The sequence below is a fragment of the Opisthorchis viverrini genome, assembly GCF_000715545.1.
Source record: "Opisthorchis viverrini unplaced genomic scaffold opera_v5_253, whole genome shotgun sequence".
In the NCBI taxonomy this organism is placed as follows: Eukaryota; Metazoa; Platyhelminthes; class Trematoda; order Opisthorchiida; family Opisthorchiidae; genus Opisthorchis; species Opisthorchis viverrini.
The window spans coordinates 5,371-19,998 of NW_008751909.1; the positions used below are offsets into that span (position 1 = coordinate 5,371).

General features: G+C 45.3%; 2 protein-coding genes across 2 annotated transcripts in view; one reads left to right on the plus strand and one right to left on the minus strand.

Annotated features, from left to right (window-relative positions):
* Positions 1-2,804: 2,804 nt before the first annotated feature.
* The window catches only part of T265_09040 (hypothetical protein), a gene marked incomplete at both ends in the record, with an annotated part of 23,771 nt that continues 11,947 nt past the window's right edge, over positions 2,805-14,628 (plus strand). The window contains 8 exons of the mRNA XM_009175009.1: positions 2,805-2,890; positions 2,928-3,118; positions 3,166-3,396; positions 6,890-7,215; positions 7,843-7,936; positions 8,496-8,631; positions 10,597-10,750; positions 12,906-13,103. Of these exons, the coding sequence (XP_009173273.1) occupies positions 2,805-2,890; positions 2,928-3,118; positions 3,166-3,396; positions 6,890-7,215; positions 7,843-7,936; positions 8,496-8,631; positions 10,597-10,750; positions 12,906-13,103 (1,416 nt within the window). The remainder of the gene's footprint in view (positions 2,891-2,927; positions 3,119-3,165; positions 3,397-6,889; positions 7,216-7,842; positions 7,937-8,495; positions 8,632-10,596; positions 10,751-12,905; positions 13,104-14,628) is intronic.
* The window catches only part of T265_09039 (hypothetical protein), a gene marked incomplete at both ends in the record, with an annotated part of 6,375 nt that continues 5,606 nt past the window's right edge, over positions 13,860-14,628 (minus strand). Inside the window, one exon of the mRNA XM_009175008.1 lies at positions 13,860-14,047. Coding sequence (XP_009173272.1) covers positions 13,860-14,047 — 188 coding nt within the window. The remainder of the gene's footprint in view (positions 14,048-14,628) is intronic.

Consider the following 14,628-nt stretch of genomic DNA (forward strand, 5'->3'; position numbering starts at 1 on the left):
TTAGTGTTCTCAGTAAAATGAAGAATAACGCATTTGAGCATCGGGATGAGATGTTTTCAGCCAAACTGATTTGGAAGGACGACCTCAGTGTTAAACGACAGCAACCTGAGTACCCATGCTAGGACAAGAGGGGAACTGTTGTAATAAGAGTGGTGTGAACTAAGATTCTATGGAACCCGAGCTACCTCCAACCCATTACAGATAAACACTTGCTAGACAGTTGACAGCATGCTTTCCACTGTTTTTCACATATCATAATCTGCACGATTTTTCAACCAGGAGGGCTCTAAGGTATGTCTGAATGTGCCTGTCTTCACCTCAATTTTGTGTCTTGGACTGTTTCCCCAAAACCTTCGTCAGGAATGATTCTTGTGAACCGTTGCTGGCGTGTATGATATTACTCATCACCTAGCATGACAATCCTTTTTACTGTTTCGCTATTAATGCTTTGCTAAGGAGTACTGGTTTACGCAATATTTCACCGTCGACGTGCTTCAGTAATCTAATTATTGGTATGCCTCAAAGGCACCGACAGACAACTGGTTCGAGACAGGTCACAAACAAATAATCTCTCGAGTCAAGGTAGATTTTGACTGCATTTTTTGCCATTATGCGGCCAAGGTTGCGGTATATTTGCAACGTGGCTTCGGAACGGCTTAAATCTTAAATGGGAGGTGATCCCCTGGGGTTAGCTGTTCTTGAAAAAAAAGCGTTCAGCTGTAGCACCCTTCCGGCGCCTAGCTGCCATGCCATCCGAAGGAAGCACGAGGGCTTGGATACTGCCAGATTGCTCAAGCCTAGGCAGGGGAAGTCGAGAGGCGGAGGTCGGATTCGAACCACGGAACTTCCGGTCAGTAAATTCGCGCTCTAACCACTTGAGCCATCTCGCCCAAGGTGTCGTTCAAGGTGTCGCAGATTTCTCATTAGTGGACGTGGAATGAAATGGTTCAGTGGTTAGACTGCGAATTCACTGACCGGAGGGTTCGTAGTTCGAACTTGACCTCTGCCTTTTGATTTCTATCCAGGCTTGAGGAAGCTGGTAGTATCCCAGTCCTCGTGCCTCCTTCGGGTGACATGACAACTAGGCACCGAAAGGGTGCTACAGTTGATGATTTTAGTCGACATTGGTTTTAGACAACAGTGTTGCTCGCATTGAAGTGAAGTCTAATACGGACGGTAATTCTAATGAGGACATCTTAAAAAGTAACCACAACCGATTTCACCAGATGCTAAGCCGGCGAGTGACTCACTTGGAGGCTACTAGGTATCAAAAAACAATTTCTGGAAGCTCAATCTTCGTGCAATTTTCCCACGATTTGGCACATGTGTTGGGTTTGTTGCATCATGAATGGCGCCCACTGGCAGGAGAGGCCAATAAGCCCCTTCTCCTTTATTGACATATCTTCGGGAGTATTACTGTATTTGGTATGTATTTGGTACTGTATTTGGTAACCATGTGGTCCGGGTGGATTTATTGTAAACTTACGAAGAGGGGAATGAATAAGGTGTTTTAGGTGGACATTTTATACTGTTTTGAAGTTTTAAAATTGTTTTTTATAAAAGGAGCCGATTGTTCCATCATCATCGTTATCAGCGTACTTGTCATACAGTGGTTGTAGGTCCACCGATGAGTTGGGGAGGTGGGGTGGGCAGTCGTGCATTGGAGGCGGAAGCTGATAAATTGGTGCGTACATAGGGGTCTGTCAGTGGACTTTCAAGTGGGCGGGGGGCTGGGAAGAGAGCTATACATCGATGGCAATAGCTTAGATGCAGTCGACTGGCATACGGAGCACGTCTCTCAAGACAGCTCAACCTATGTAGTGTGATCAGTTTATCCATCGTGGATGAGTTATTTCTTCCGAATACAAATCGACGTATTTCAGCATTGCTGATCAGGTGTTCCCACCAAACTCTGGCAATGCTTCGAAGATATCGATGGTCAAACACTGAGTCTTTTGGCCTCCTCGGCACTCAGCGACCAGGCTTCAGACCCGCATAGCGCTATGGAGCGCATCGGAGCATTGTAAACTAGACCCTTGACGGATAAGATCATGTCACGCCTATGCCACAGGTGACGCAGGTTCACAAAAGCTTCTCTAGCCTTCCAAATTCGGATGAAAATATCATCTTTCGCAAGACCATCAGGACCGATACAGCTGCCCAGGTATACAAACTTGTCTACCACCTCAAGCGGCTTATCCGCAAGAATAGGGCTAGGGTTCGAGCCTACCCAGTCTTCCAGTAGCTTTCCACACTTTTGTAGGTGTAAAGCACATGTCATATAGTGAGGCAGAATTATTAGATTATTTAATATTGTTTGCATTACCACGGCGTCAGATCCCAGAAGAGCCATTTCGTCTGCATACTCGATATCTGTGACGTACGCTCCGGGAGAACTTCAACCCCACAGGCAGTAGTGGCTGATAGTGACTCTTCTATAATCGCATCGTCGACGAAGTTGAAGAGGAGGAGTGAAAGGGAACAGCCTTGTCTGACACCACTTGATATGATGAAATCAGGCGAGAGCTTCCCTTAGGTCTTCACGCGGCCGCTGGAGTTGGCGTACAACGCTTTAAGGAGGGTCAAAAACTTATAGGTATTTCCTGGCCTCACCCAATGGCCTTGAAGATCATGTGACGCCAAGAAGACATACTATTTCTTGTCTTGCAGTAGAACCCTTCACTGGTTTCTAATTCTGATGAACTGCCTCATTGACTTGACTAGGAGTGAACAGGCGAATGTTATATCAGTTATTTTTTTCCAGCTGATGAACTCTGCACTTTTGTTGTAGGTTCTTATGAACTATGGCACCAACACGCTCAGTTGAACTCTTAACCTTGAACAGCCTAACAGAAGGACAGGAGCCTACAGAAGATGGAAAGTGCTTGTGGTACTTCAAGATAAGTTGTTGTAATCTTCTTTCCTAGGTCGAGTATACTAAAGGAAGTCACTCACAAAGCATCGTTCAAGCTACCATCTACAAGAGCCCTAGTTGTTTTGGGGGATGACGAGACGGGGAAAACAACACTGATAGCCAAACTTCAGGGCACCGAAGATCCAAAAGAGAGTTTTGGTTTGGAGTATACTTTCATCGACATTAAAGATGAGGATAGAGATGGTAAGTGAATTCAACCGACACTATATAACTTAATTTTGTTTTTTCAGATCAGACGAAACTTAGCGTATGGATTCTCGATGGAGATGCTATAGAAAGCCGTCTTTTAAAGTTTGCCCTAAACGCCGATAATTTCGGGGAGTGCGTAGTCGTATTGTTGGTTAGCATGGCTGAACCATGGAAGATTGCGGAAAGTTTGGAAAAATGGGCGGGTGTTCTGGAACGACATATAAATCAAATAGGAATTCCACTCGAAACTCTATCCGAGTATCGCAATGGCTGTAAGTTTCCAACTTTTGCATTAAAAACGCCATGAGGAAACAGAAACTTATTTCTTCTTCTTCTCTTCCTCTGACGCGCGTTTTCACCTCCAGCTTATACGCCTTTTAAGTTATTTATTCCACAGTTGTACTACGGCTAGCCATCACAGGTGTGAGAGCACCTGAGGTTCTGTTGGCAAAAAGTGCTACTCGCGGACTTATTGCAGTTGTTTACTGAGCCTAAATCGTGTGGAGCTTCGTACGTGAGATCAGCGGTTTGAATTTCATTTCCATTTCGATTTTTTTGAACATATGCGCTCTGAACGTCACTTATCTTCAGGATTGACACCGATTATTATGGCAGCCACACCTGCCATTGTTGGTAAGCTACAAGCGTGAATTTACTGACCGGAAGGTCCGTATTTCGAACCCGACCTCTGTCCGTCGACTTCCTCTGTCTAGGCTTCAGCAACCTGGCCCTCGTGCTTCCTTCGGATAGCATGGCAGATAGGTACCGGAAGGGTGTTACATCTGAACTAGCTAGGAAGCTAATACATGAGTTCCAACACTAGGGGACCGAGTCGTTGGCTGCAACTAATCTCAAGTTGCGTCCACATTATTTCCATTATAACAGTCCCCATCTTTCCTGGCGCAATTATTCCCATGAGTCCGTACCAGAGGGAGGAAGAAACATTAGACTCGCGTTCCTCTTTTATTAGAGCTCATCAGCGATGCATATTACTGGCCATGCCCAGGTCTTCACCTCTAGCATCTTACATGCAAGGTGAGCGTGTTACCACTACTCCAACGGCGCACACTAGATGCACCTGAATTGTTACGTTTGAGCAGGTGAGCGTGTTCACGCTTGAGTGATGTAATTGGTTTCCCCGATGCCCCAAACGACCACCAAGTAACCACCCCTCTTTCTGTTATACCTATCTGTTCTTCTGTCCTCACATTGGTGTTGATGACATCTTCACAGGCTCATTCTTAGGGCGTGGTCACTTTGGACCGAAAGGTTGTTACAGCTGAACGATTATCTTTGGGAGCAAGATGGCTTAAGTGGTTAGAGCGTGAATTTACTGACCAGAAGATCGGTGGTTCGAACGCAACCTCTGCCTCTCACCTTCCCCTGTTAAGGCTTGAGCAGCCCGGCAGTATTCCAGTCCTCGTGTTCCCTTCTGATAGCTTGGCAGTTTTGCATCGAATGGTTGTTACAGCTGAACGAACGAGAACGAACAAACGACTAAGTCCAGAGTGGGTTTTTGTTGGCGCACCATTATTCGTTTCCGAACTGGGGCTACTTTTTAGTCTAGGTAGTATTTTTTAGACTCTATTACCCTGGAGACTAACTATTATAGGGAGCTATTATTGTGGTCAAAATACTGCGCAACAGGCATCTGATAGTTCACATCCACAGCTGGAATTTAAGTAGTGCCCATTTCCCGTGATTTTACAGATTTCATTGGGTTTTGTTTGATTAATGGAACATGCAGGGCTACTAAGCACGCAGAGATTCAGTGCCCGGATATCACAAGTGACCCGAAAAACTGACGCCTTTGAATTAGACCCTTTTCTCTGGGTGTCCTAAAATAGTTAGGGTTCGCGCCATAGAAAAAAGGGACCTCACGTCGCATTCAGCACTGACCTGAGACGACACTTTATAACGGCATTCTCTATCGTCATAAAGCTTTTCTAGCTTTCCTGTTGCCTTCTCACAGGACGGCGTTATGGCCATGTAATACGTTTGCATATTCTTGAACACATTCAACGCAAATTTTCTACCTGCTGATGCTGTGATAAAATCGACTATTCCCTGAGATTTGCGGTGATAGAAAAGGAAAGGGGACACATAGGGATCATCCGCTTTGTTGGTAAATGACTGCCATTCATCCTTCGTTGTAATCCTACGTCGATACCTGTTACGTTCTTGAGCGCTTATGACATCATTCGATAAGCTCGGACTTACGATTCGACGATTCTACCACGACCCTGTGTCAGGAAGCCCCATTTAGACAGCTGCGCACTCTTCGTGGGACTTTGTATGTAGTTTCGTAAATGTGGTACACAAAGTTCACGAGATATCCTTTCGATCCTGTTGGGAGAAATATGAGGCACGCAAAGTCGTTTTGTGAGTGGGATTCCGCACATCACTTTGCAAGAAGGCATTTGAGATGTTCTGGGTGAACTCATTCTTTCTTGGAACCGTCAAGGTAGAGCGCTGGTGCAGTTCACGAAGAAAGATGATCTGGTTCTTGAATGAATGTGTTTCACGGAGGCCGCCTCTTGTTTCAGTTTGAACAGCGTACAATATATCAAATTATGTTTCAGTAGTACTCGTAAAGTCTTTGAGGCTCATCCTTAGGCCTAGTTCCATCACCAACACCAGCTCATACGTACGTTGCAATAAATGGAACATTCATCCGAGTTGCAGCTGAGTCTGCTGTCAACACTAACTTATCGCAACATACGTACAAATTGGTGTTCAAGTTAGAAATAAACATGATAGAAATTTGGGACAAGGTCTATCTGATGAGACTCGAGAATGGTGTAACTGCTAGCTGACTCTATGGTTTTTGTCGACCTTAGAAATAGTATTAAGAAATATTGTTTCGTGTAGGAGATGGTCAGTCGTGGTATCCTAGTCAGCCATATTGTACACGAACAAGAAAACAAGTACTGGTGTGACGATATTATCTGGCTACCCATATCCTTGTGGCGTGAATAACTGTCAACTGAATATATTGGTCGTCGAACGGAATGTCCCCCGGTCTTGTAGCATATGCTACCAATGATCGGAATAATTTACAAGGGTATTCGGATATTTCCTCCCATATCATATCCAGTCAGAGGTAGCCATGTGGATTGGACCAGGGAGGAACCCTAGGGTTTTGTTTTATGCCGGTGCGCATTTGATATTTTGTTTTGTTTAAAAGGAAGTTTTCCTTGGCAAAGTTGTGCCAGTAGGGTTTGGAAGTGTCTAATCTATCCAAGTTGAACAAGCTGGGGATTCACTGATTGCTCCGTATTGCGTAAGTTTATGCTCAGACTTGGTATTTGAAAGCACCGAGGGTGTTAATTCCCGCCATCTTTTTGGACCTCACCTGAGCCTCAGATTGCATGACTCTAGATGCTCCGGTGGCGTAACTTTGAGTGCTTTTCTCTTATGTTAAAAAAGCTGTGTTGACCAGTCTTTGGTTTTGACAGAGTTACCGTGTACAATATTGCGGCGTTGCCAGCAAAGGACCTATCTTTGGCGCCTCGTCACCGGACTTCATGCATCGTTTTATTTTAGAAGTGAGGGCGTAAATCCTACACGTAGCCGAAATTTACGTAGCAGATACACTACGAAAGCCAAACAAATGCCAAGGAGTATTGTAACTTTCTATTTCATTGCTTGTTCAATATAACCGGATTTGGAGGAAATCACCAATCCAAAGTGGTCCATATTTCCGCACTTCTCTGTTATTTTGATGACCGATTAACTGATTTGCAAATAACCTTGGTATTATAGTGATCAGACAATTTCGCGATTATGTGGAGCCCGATGCACTGTTAGCACCCAACACGCCGGCTCCGATTTCCCATGTACCGTTGGCGACGGCACCCATCAACCCTCGGCGTCCACCCTCGGTGGGATTGCATCCAGCTACCGCAGCTCTCCTGTCTTCCACACTTACCGCTCCTACCGTCACCAACAATACCAATGGATCTTCTGGAGCTACCGCATCAACACCTGATGGTGAGAATAGCGACGAACATCCACCAGTGGAACCACCTCTAGATAACACTGTCTTGTCAGCAAATTTAGGTATCCCGATGGTCGTTGTTGTAACTAAAGTAAGCGGTTTATTCTGCCAAAATATCTGTACCGGGCTTGTGTTTATCATTTGTTTCGCCGCCACTTCAGCTAGGTTGTTTGCGGGATAGACTAAGTGAATATCTTAGTCCATCTACCACAGCGGTCTTGCTGACTGTCGGACCCTTCTTGTACTTTGTTTCGGCACTCATAGTTATGCGTAGCGACTGCACTATAGTGTTGCTACTTTGGTGGCCTCATTCTGAGTATACCTCCACAGCTTGTTGAATTGAACGTCGTGAAAGCGGAATAGCTACTGATTACTGTTCGCAGCCTTAAAACCTAGCCAACTTAGTGATCTGCTCAATCGGACTGATGAAGCTTTTGTGTAAAAAGCGAAACATTGCCCAGTTAGAAACTGCCGATTGTTTGCCAAGCCCTTCTGAAACGATGACCTAGCAATCAGTTCTTGTGAGTCTCTGACTAGTGCTTGGATGGATACTATATTGCGACGGTCGCCTGTATTGTTCCCTTACTTATTCGACATTCTCTCTCGTTCATTCGCGCTCCTGTTTTACTTGATTTACATTTTCGTCCAGAGCTATTTCGATGATTGAACTCCCAACCTTCACCTGGTTGAGTTTTTACTGTGCCACTCCCACTTTCAGACTGACGTGATGAACACACTGGAGAAGGAAGAGGGCTTCACCGATGAACACTTTGACTACATCCAGATGCACATCCGGCGTTTTTGTCTTAAATGTACGTTCGCAAGCCTGGCATTTGATAATTTGGATTATACAGTCATCAAGTTTATATTGTATGCTATGGATGAAGAGACACCTTCCACAGTTTAGTTTACAGATGAACCATTGAGTGTCTGTTGCCATCCTCTGTCCTCAGCCTTTGTTTTCGTTTCAAGCTTGCTCAGACCGTCTTGCACTGTTTCCCTAGCTTGTAGTTTGTATCGATTCACCACGGTGTTCGTCAAACTGATAGTAATGTGCTTATGCTAATCACGTCTTCATGGAAAGTGAGACGTCTTCACCCTTAAGTTGCACCTACTAGCAGAAGACCGAACTCCATGGTCACCGTTTTGATCGAAACACGATAAGTTCAAAAGTACTGGGCATACGAGAATGAAGTTTGCCCTACTGGAAGTGCACAGCGAGTCCAATCAGACGAATCTTTTCGGGATAAGCTACGAGAGCTGCTGATACAGCTCTTAGGAGGACCGGCGAGACTTGGTCATCAAAGTTACCATTATCTAGTCATTGTTTTACCTCGGCTTCATCTTCAACTGTTATCCCATCCCATGTAGACGGTGCGGCTTTGTTCTACGTCTCGGTCAAGGAGAACAAGCACTGCGATCTACTCAATCGTTACCTACAAAGTCGAATCTATGGGTTCCCTTTCACGCAAGCAGCGTACGTCGTCGAGCGTGACTGCGTGTTTGTGTAAGTCTAAAAGATCCGCAACTTTCGTTTTCCCTTCTGTTACAACAATGTCCTTCCTTTTGTAGAGGAATTTTATCTACAGTACATAAACATGTACAGTAAGTAGTAAAGAAAACCAAGGTTAAGGCGGCTTCCCAGCTGTTCTGGACAAAAAGCAAAAGAGGTCGGTCAGGCAATGGGATGGGTGATGTTTTGTTACAGTATCTAGAGAAACGGATTTTTTGGAACGATTGAAAGTTTCTGGAACGGACACAGGTGACGCCATTTCGGAAAAGCGTCCCCATGGTAGAAACGACAAAATAGTAGAGAGGGTGGTTTATGCCGAAGCTGGTTGGTAAGAAATAGGATGACAGTGAGACGGATAATCCTTTCCCTTAATTTGGTTCGAAATTCGGAGCTAAGTGGAAAGGTCCCATCATAAATAAGGCGAAGCTGAGGTCTGCAGGTAGTGAGGAAAGGGAACTAACTAACTTGGAATCTTACCGACAGTCAATTGGACGTCGGTGGACCAATAGAGGTCGTCGAAAAAGTTCAAACCTAGGGCATTTGGGGATGGTGATAGGGGTCTGAGTAGAGAATATGTTTGCAATCCGAGAAGTATTAAGTTTTGGACGTTCATCGCTGTTGAGAAGGTAGTGAAGGCAAAAGACAGGTGTGTCATCAGGAAAGAAGAGGAAATTTTACAAAAAACGAGTCGGATTTGTCCAGTGAATTAAGGATACTTGAGTTGCAGGTGGCGGAGAGTGAATGTAGGTGGAGAACAGTTTGTGAACAAGAGATGGGTCATTTCACCGGTTCCGAAAATTCGCGTATTGTTTGAGAGCAGCACCAAATGTGCTACAGAAGACAGGCACTGAGTAGCTGAATCAATATTCTTTTCTAGGCTGTGTGCAGTTTTTAAATACAACTGAGAATTGAGAGCGACCAGAACGATGTCCTCATCAGTGTTGCGTAAACCAACAACCAAGCCCTTGGCTTGAAATGGCAAACCACAAAAGGTTCTTACAGGTTGGGCGCTGATACATCCCCAGCACTAAGCATTCAGTAGGTCTTCATGCAGCTATTGTAAACTAGTTCCTCAGGCTCTTGTCCTGGCGACTGACTGGATGGAATGACCTATCTGACGTTCCATTTCTATCGTTCAGCTGTAGCACTCTTTCGGTGCCTAACTGCCATGCCACCCGAAGGTTGCACGAGGGCTGGGGTACTGCCAGGTTGCCCAAACCTAGACAGGAGAAGTCGAGAGGCGGAGGTCGGGTTCGAACCACGAACCTTCCGGTCAGTAAATTCGCGCTCTACCTACTTGGGCCATCTCGCCCCCTCCATTTCTATCAATGAACACCGGTTAGTGGACCCGTGCGCTCTGATCCCATGATCCGATCCCGCTACAAATTGAATTTGCCGGTGCTGGTCCAATTCTTCAGTCTCCCTCTGGGACGAAAGTTTCGTTCTAAACACGCATGGTCAACTTTTAGGCTTTTGAACTGCACTGCCGAACTACTGAGACCCTTGTGAACGTTCAGTATCCAATATTGTGCTCACCTCGTCTGATTACACGACATCACATTCTTCGTCTCCGCCTTTCGCACAGCTCATCTACGTGACTTTCAGCCGTTTGCAGCTTAAAACCTCCGGTGACCAACTGTGGCTATGCATCGTAGTTGTCACTGAAATTCTCATATTTTGAAACGCGAACTTAGCGAGCTCGGGATAATTCTATGTGATCTGTCTGGTAATATTGTCACAACTACTTGGTCACTCTAAGTAAACTATTAACTCACGGCCAAATTTTGAGAAGTTGCTCTATAGAATTGGTCTGTATGTGCAACGCACCATCAACTGGGTCCGTTTTTAAGTTCCCTAAGTTGGTACGTCTTATCACTACGTCCACAGTCTATAGAACTTGAGCTGCCTTGTGTTGATAGATTTCCTACCAGGTTCCACACTTCCTGTTTACTTTTACAGACCAACCGGTTGGGATAGTGAGAAGAAAATCGCCATTCTAGAGGAGAACTTTGCAAAAATCAACAGTGGTGATCCGTACACAGACGTCGTACCCAGACCTGCCCCACGGAAGACGGCAGTTCGCGAACCGGAAGTGGTGGCCCCGGATGATCAGGTGCGTGTTCGTGTCTAGTGTGCCTACTCAACATCTAGTAGACGCGCCAAAGACCACATCCTAACCTTGGAAATCGGTTTCATTCTAGGGAAACGTTAAATTTCCGGCACAACCTTTCTGCTATTTCTCATATGGATAAAGTTACTGGCATTTAAATGGGGCCAGTCAGTCTGGAAAGCCGGATACAACAAACTGGTCGTCCTTCTTCACCATAGCCGTTATCTGGGTATTGGATTCTAATTCGCAAGATTTGAAAGTCACATCTAACTTCGTTGTAACAACAGATGTGCAAATTATGAGAACTGAGGCCAGCAGTTAACTCCGATGCTTGGTGTTGAAGATGGAAATCGATTCGTCGACGTTCAAATCGATGGTAACGTCGACGTCCCTCACACCAAGCGTAGTAGGAGTGCGCTTCGAGCGAGCAACAGTAGCAATCGTGCTCTTGATGAGGGGACAACGTTGTTCCATTGATGACCGCTCATACAGGGCAACTCCCAGGTTGATTTTATTGATGCTGAGCGATTGCACATCATCACTTTCCTTCGATGTCTGCTATTTCAGACAACCTTACCTTGCTCCTGAATGGGTTATCTCAACGAATAAAAATGGATCATCTCATATGTCGAATTCATTAGAATGGTCAGACAAATCACTTCATGGAAGACTCATATTAAGAACCAAGCTGGCGAGCTTGGAGTTTTGCGAACATGCAGTTTACACCTTCAGAATGCAAGGTACTTACTTCTCCAGGGTTCCCTTTCTGAAACTTCAGAGTGATGAACTTGTGTTTGTTGATAGTTTTACTCATCTTGACAGCTGAGTAACCCGTGACTTCAGTGTAACGAATGAAGCCAACGCACACACAGCGCGAGTGGTACTAGGCAATTCGTATCACCTTTAGCGTCAGAAACGAAAGCTTTTCCAGTTTAAGGATCGTGTCTAAGAGACGACTTTGAGAAAAGTCCTACTCTATCACTGTGAGGCTTGACCTCTCTGATCAGAAGATCTCTTGAGACGTTTTACCACCGGTGTTTCGCATTCTAGAATGTGCTAATTGGCCGCAACTTGTACACAATGCAGCACTTCGTAAGTGGGTACTGGGTAGTTGATCAGATTCGACCAAGCAGTAGAGAAAACCTATGAGTTTAGGGTAGTTAGGGTATGCACTACATACGTCAGACCACTGTTCATCAGTGAAAGCCGTGTTTTCCACCACAAAGGCTTGCGGGCGACAGTTCATGACAGTGCGAAATGAAATCCGCTGCGGGTTCTTCACACCTCCCTGGCTTCTACGTGATTTTCCTTGCACGTGGTTGGAAACTGTACATGATATGGCCCTAAAACCGATTCCAATGATGGGCCCGCCGTCACTTTCTACCCGGACTGTCTAGCTTACTCTTGTCTGTCATGTTCTCAGCTTGTGTTGGCTGACGTTCGCAGAAGACATTAGGTCATTCCCGCTAAATGGCCTTCCGCTACAACACGATATTCAGATGTGCTTATTACGGTGGTTTGGGTACGTGTAGGTATCTCGCTCTTTTGGGATATGGGGTTTCAAAGGTTTCCACTGCTCCTTTTTCCAGTCACCTTTCATTGGGTCCTTTTCCCATGGTGGTGTGGTAATTTGGCACCACTTACATCCACTGGTGTATTGCTGCTCTATGATGATAGTGTTAGTGTTCAGGGCCCGTTATTCTATTCACTTCAGCGTCACGGAGTCGTAGTCGCCTACAGGTTTGGAGTTGCTGACTTGGCTTGGCCAGTGCATCAAATCAATTAGAAATTCGACTACTTTTGGACAGTCAGAGTGCGCAAACTCACGTGGCTTTTGTTTTAGTACCCGAAACTAGGTTGCGCTCTTCCTCATAACCCATAAACAACACAAATGGGACGGAACTTTTATCGGGAACTTACTGTGCAAACTTCTTTGGCGCATTGAAGCGACCAGCACCGATTTCTCGACAAATGAAGTCATTCGGTATATCTGAAAGTCGGTGATCATGGCATGACTAACAGCGCAACATGAGGCAGAAAGATGAAAATGAACACCAATCTCACAGATGAAAAAGCCCAATTGGATGTCTTTTCAATTATGCTAGTATAGTCATCTGTTGTCACGTTAAACACTTACTTGTCCATTTTGTCATTTCAGTCTTTCCTCACGCGCCTGTTGGCTTCAGTGCAACGAGAAGCTGCAGGTTCTGGAGGTAACCTCTCTGGGACGGGAGCCTCTGAGTCGATGCTTGATACACCTACGATGACAGTAGCGCAAGGTTCTCCAGGTAGCCCTGGTGTTGGATCTCGTCCGGGAACCGCGTCTCCTCGATCATCCTCGGGAATACGCTCCAAAGTAAGCCATTCTTTTGGTTCAGTGCACTCGCCTTTCTATCTGTTATTGACATACTGTTCCGGAATCTTTACCTGTCTAGATGGTACACTTAGACCTGCGGACTCGCAATTTCAGCTGTACCACTCACGCACGGCAAATGTGTGGTGAACTAATATTCCATCCGGAGTTCTTTTTCGCAAATCTGCCTTACAATCACGGTCGATCTTTACCCGCTTTCATTGCTTCATCTCATTCACAGATCTGCCTGCGACAATGTACTGCGTTCTGATCATGCACACCTTGTCATCAATATTTGTCGTGCGCACTGTGAAATCGATGAAAGTTGCCGTATTCTTGTTTAGTTTGTTGCTCGCTTCTAGTTTCTAGTCCTCTGAACCTCATGTCTCAAAAGAAGATGCAATGTATCATGAAGTTATTAGAGACATGCTTACTTTCACCACGTGACGACAGCTGATCCAAGCCGGTCCTTCCGGTGATTATACGTCCGTGAGTCGATCCGACGATACCTTAGTCTCCCGGTAAATTATACGATACGATATGAGCCGCTGTTACGATACGATGAGCTGTTGCCGTGGTCTTTTGTGATAAGGAGAGGGGTTCCAGGGATTATTAGTGCTCCTACTGAACTCAATTCGATTATTCATGTGATTAACAGTCGCGACAGCCAGATAACACGCCATTGACATTCCACCTAAAATAACTTGAGGAACAGTTCGGAGATTGGTTGAAATGAACATTCTCGTAAGCTGTGGTTGATCATGTGTGTACTTTATGGTCGTTCAGCTGTAGCACACTTTCCGTGCCTAGATGCCATGCCACCTGAAGGTTGCACGAGGGCACGAGGATACTGCCAGGTTGCCCAAGCCAGGCAGAGGTCGGGTTCGAACCACAGACTTTCCGGTCAGTAAATCTACGCTCTGACCACTTGAACCATCTTGCCATCCCTTGTGGCCAACAAATAAGAGCCCATTCAGTAGAGCCCCAGTAAGTAAGAAAATTAACGACGATCGAAATGTACGAAGGCTCTCAGTTCTGTGATCAAGATAGGTCAGGGATTATGGCACCCTGATCAGAAGGTCCATGTTTCGATTCGACCTGAGGATTTTTCCATTGTTCTATTGTTTGTGGAACTAGGTACTACACCAGCCTGAGTCAGTATTTCCAGCAGCGATGCGCCGAGGGTGCCGCTGCTAAATAACTGTTGTTCTGATAAACTAAAATCAAGCAATCACTTCACGTCTACTACTACTACTATTATTATTATCATTTATTTTTGAAGAGCATGGTCACAAACATAAAAAGTGAATGCAAGCGATGAATGCGAAAGAGGAACGGGAGAATATGGGAGAAAAGAGAGAAACGTCTCATTCGAAATCATGCCAAGGGCAGTGCCAGTCTGATGAGGTGAATCCCAAAGTATGTAAAGATTTTGGTATGGGAACACGCGTCTAAAGACCAACAACCAAAGAAAGGACAAACAATGGTGAATGCTCTTCAAGGCGCAGTGTGCGCTAGCACAGTCAAG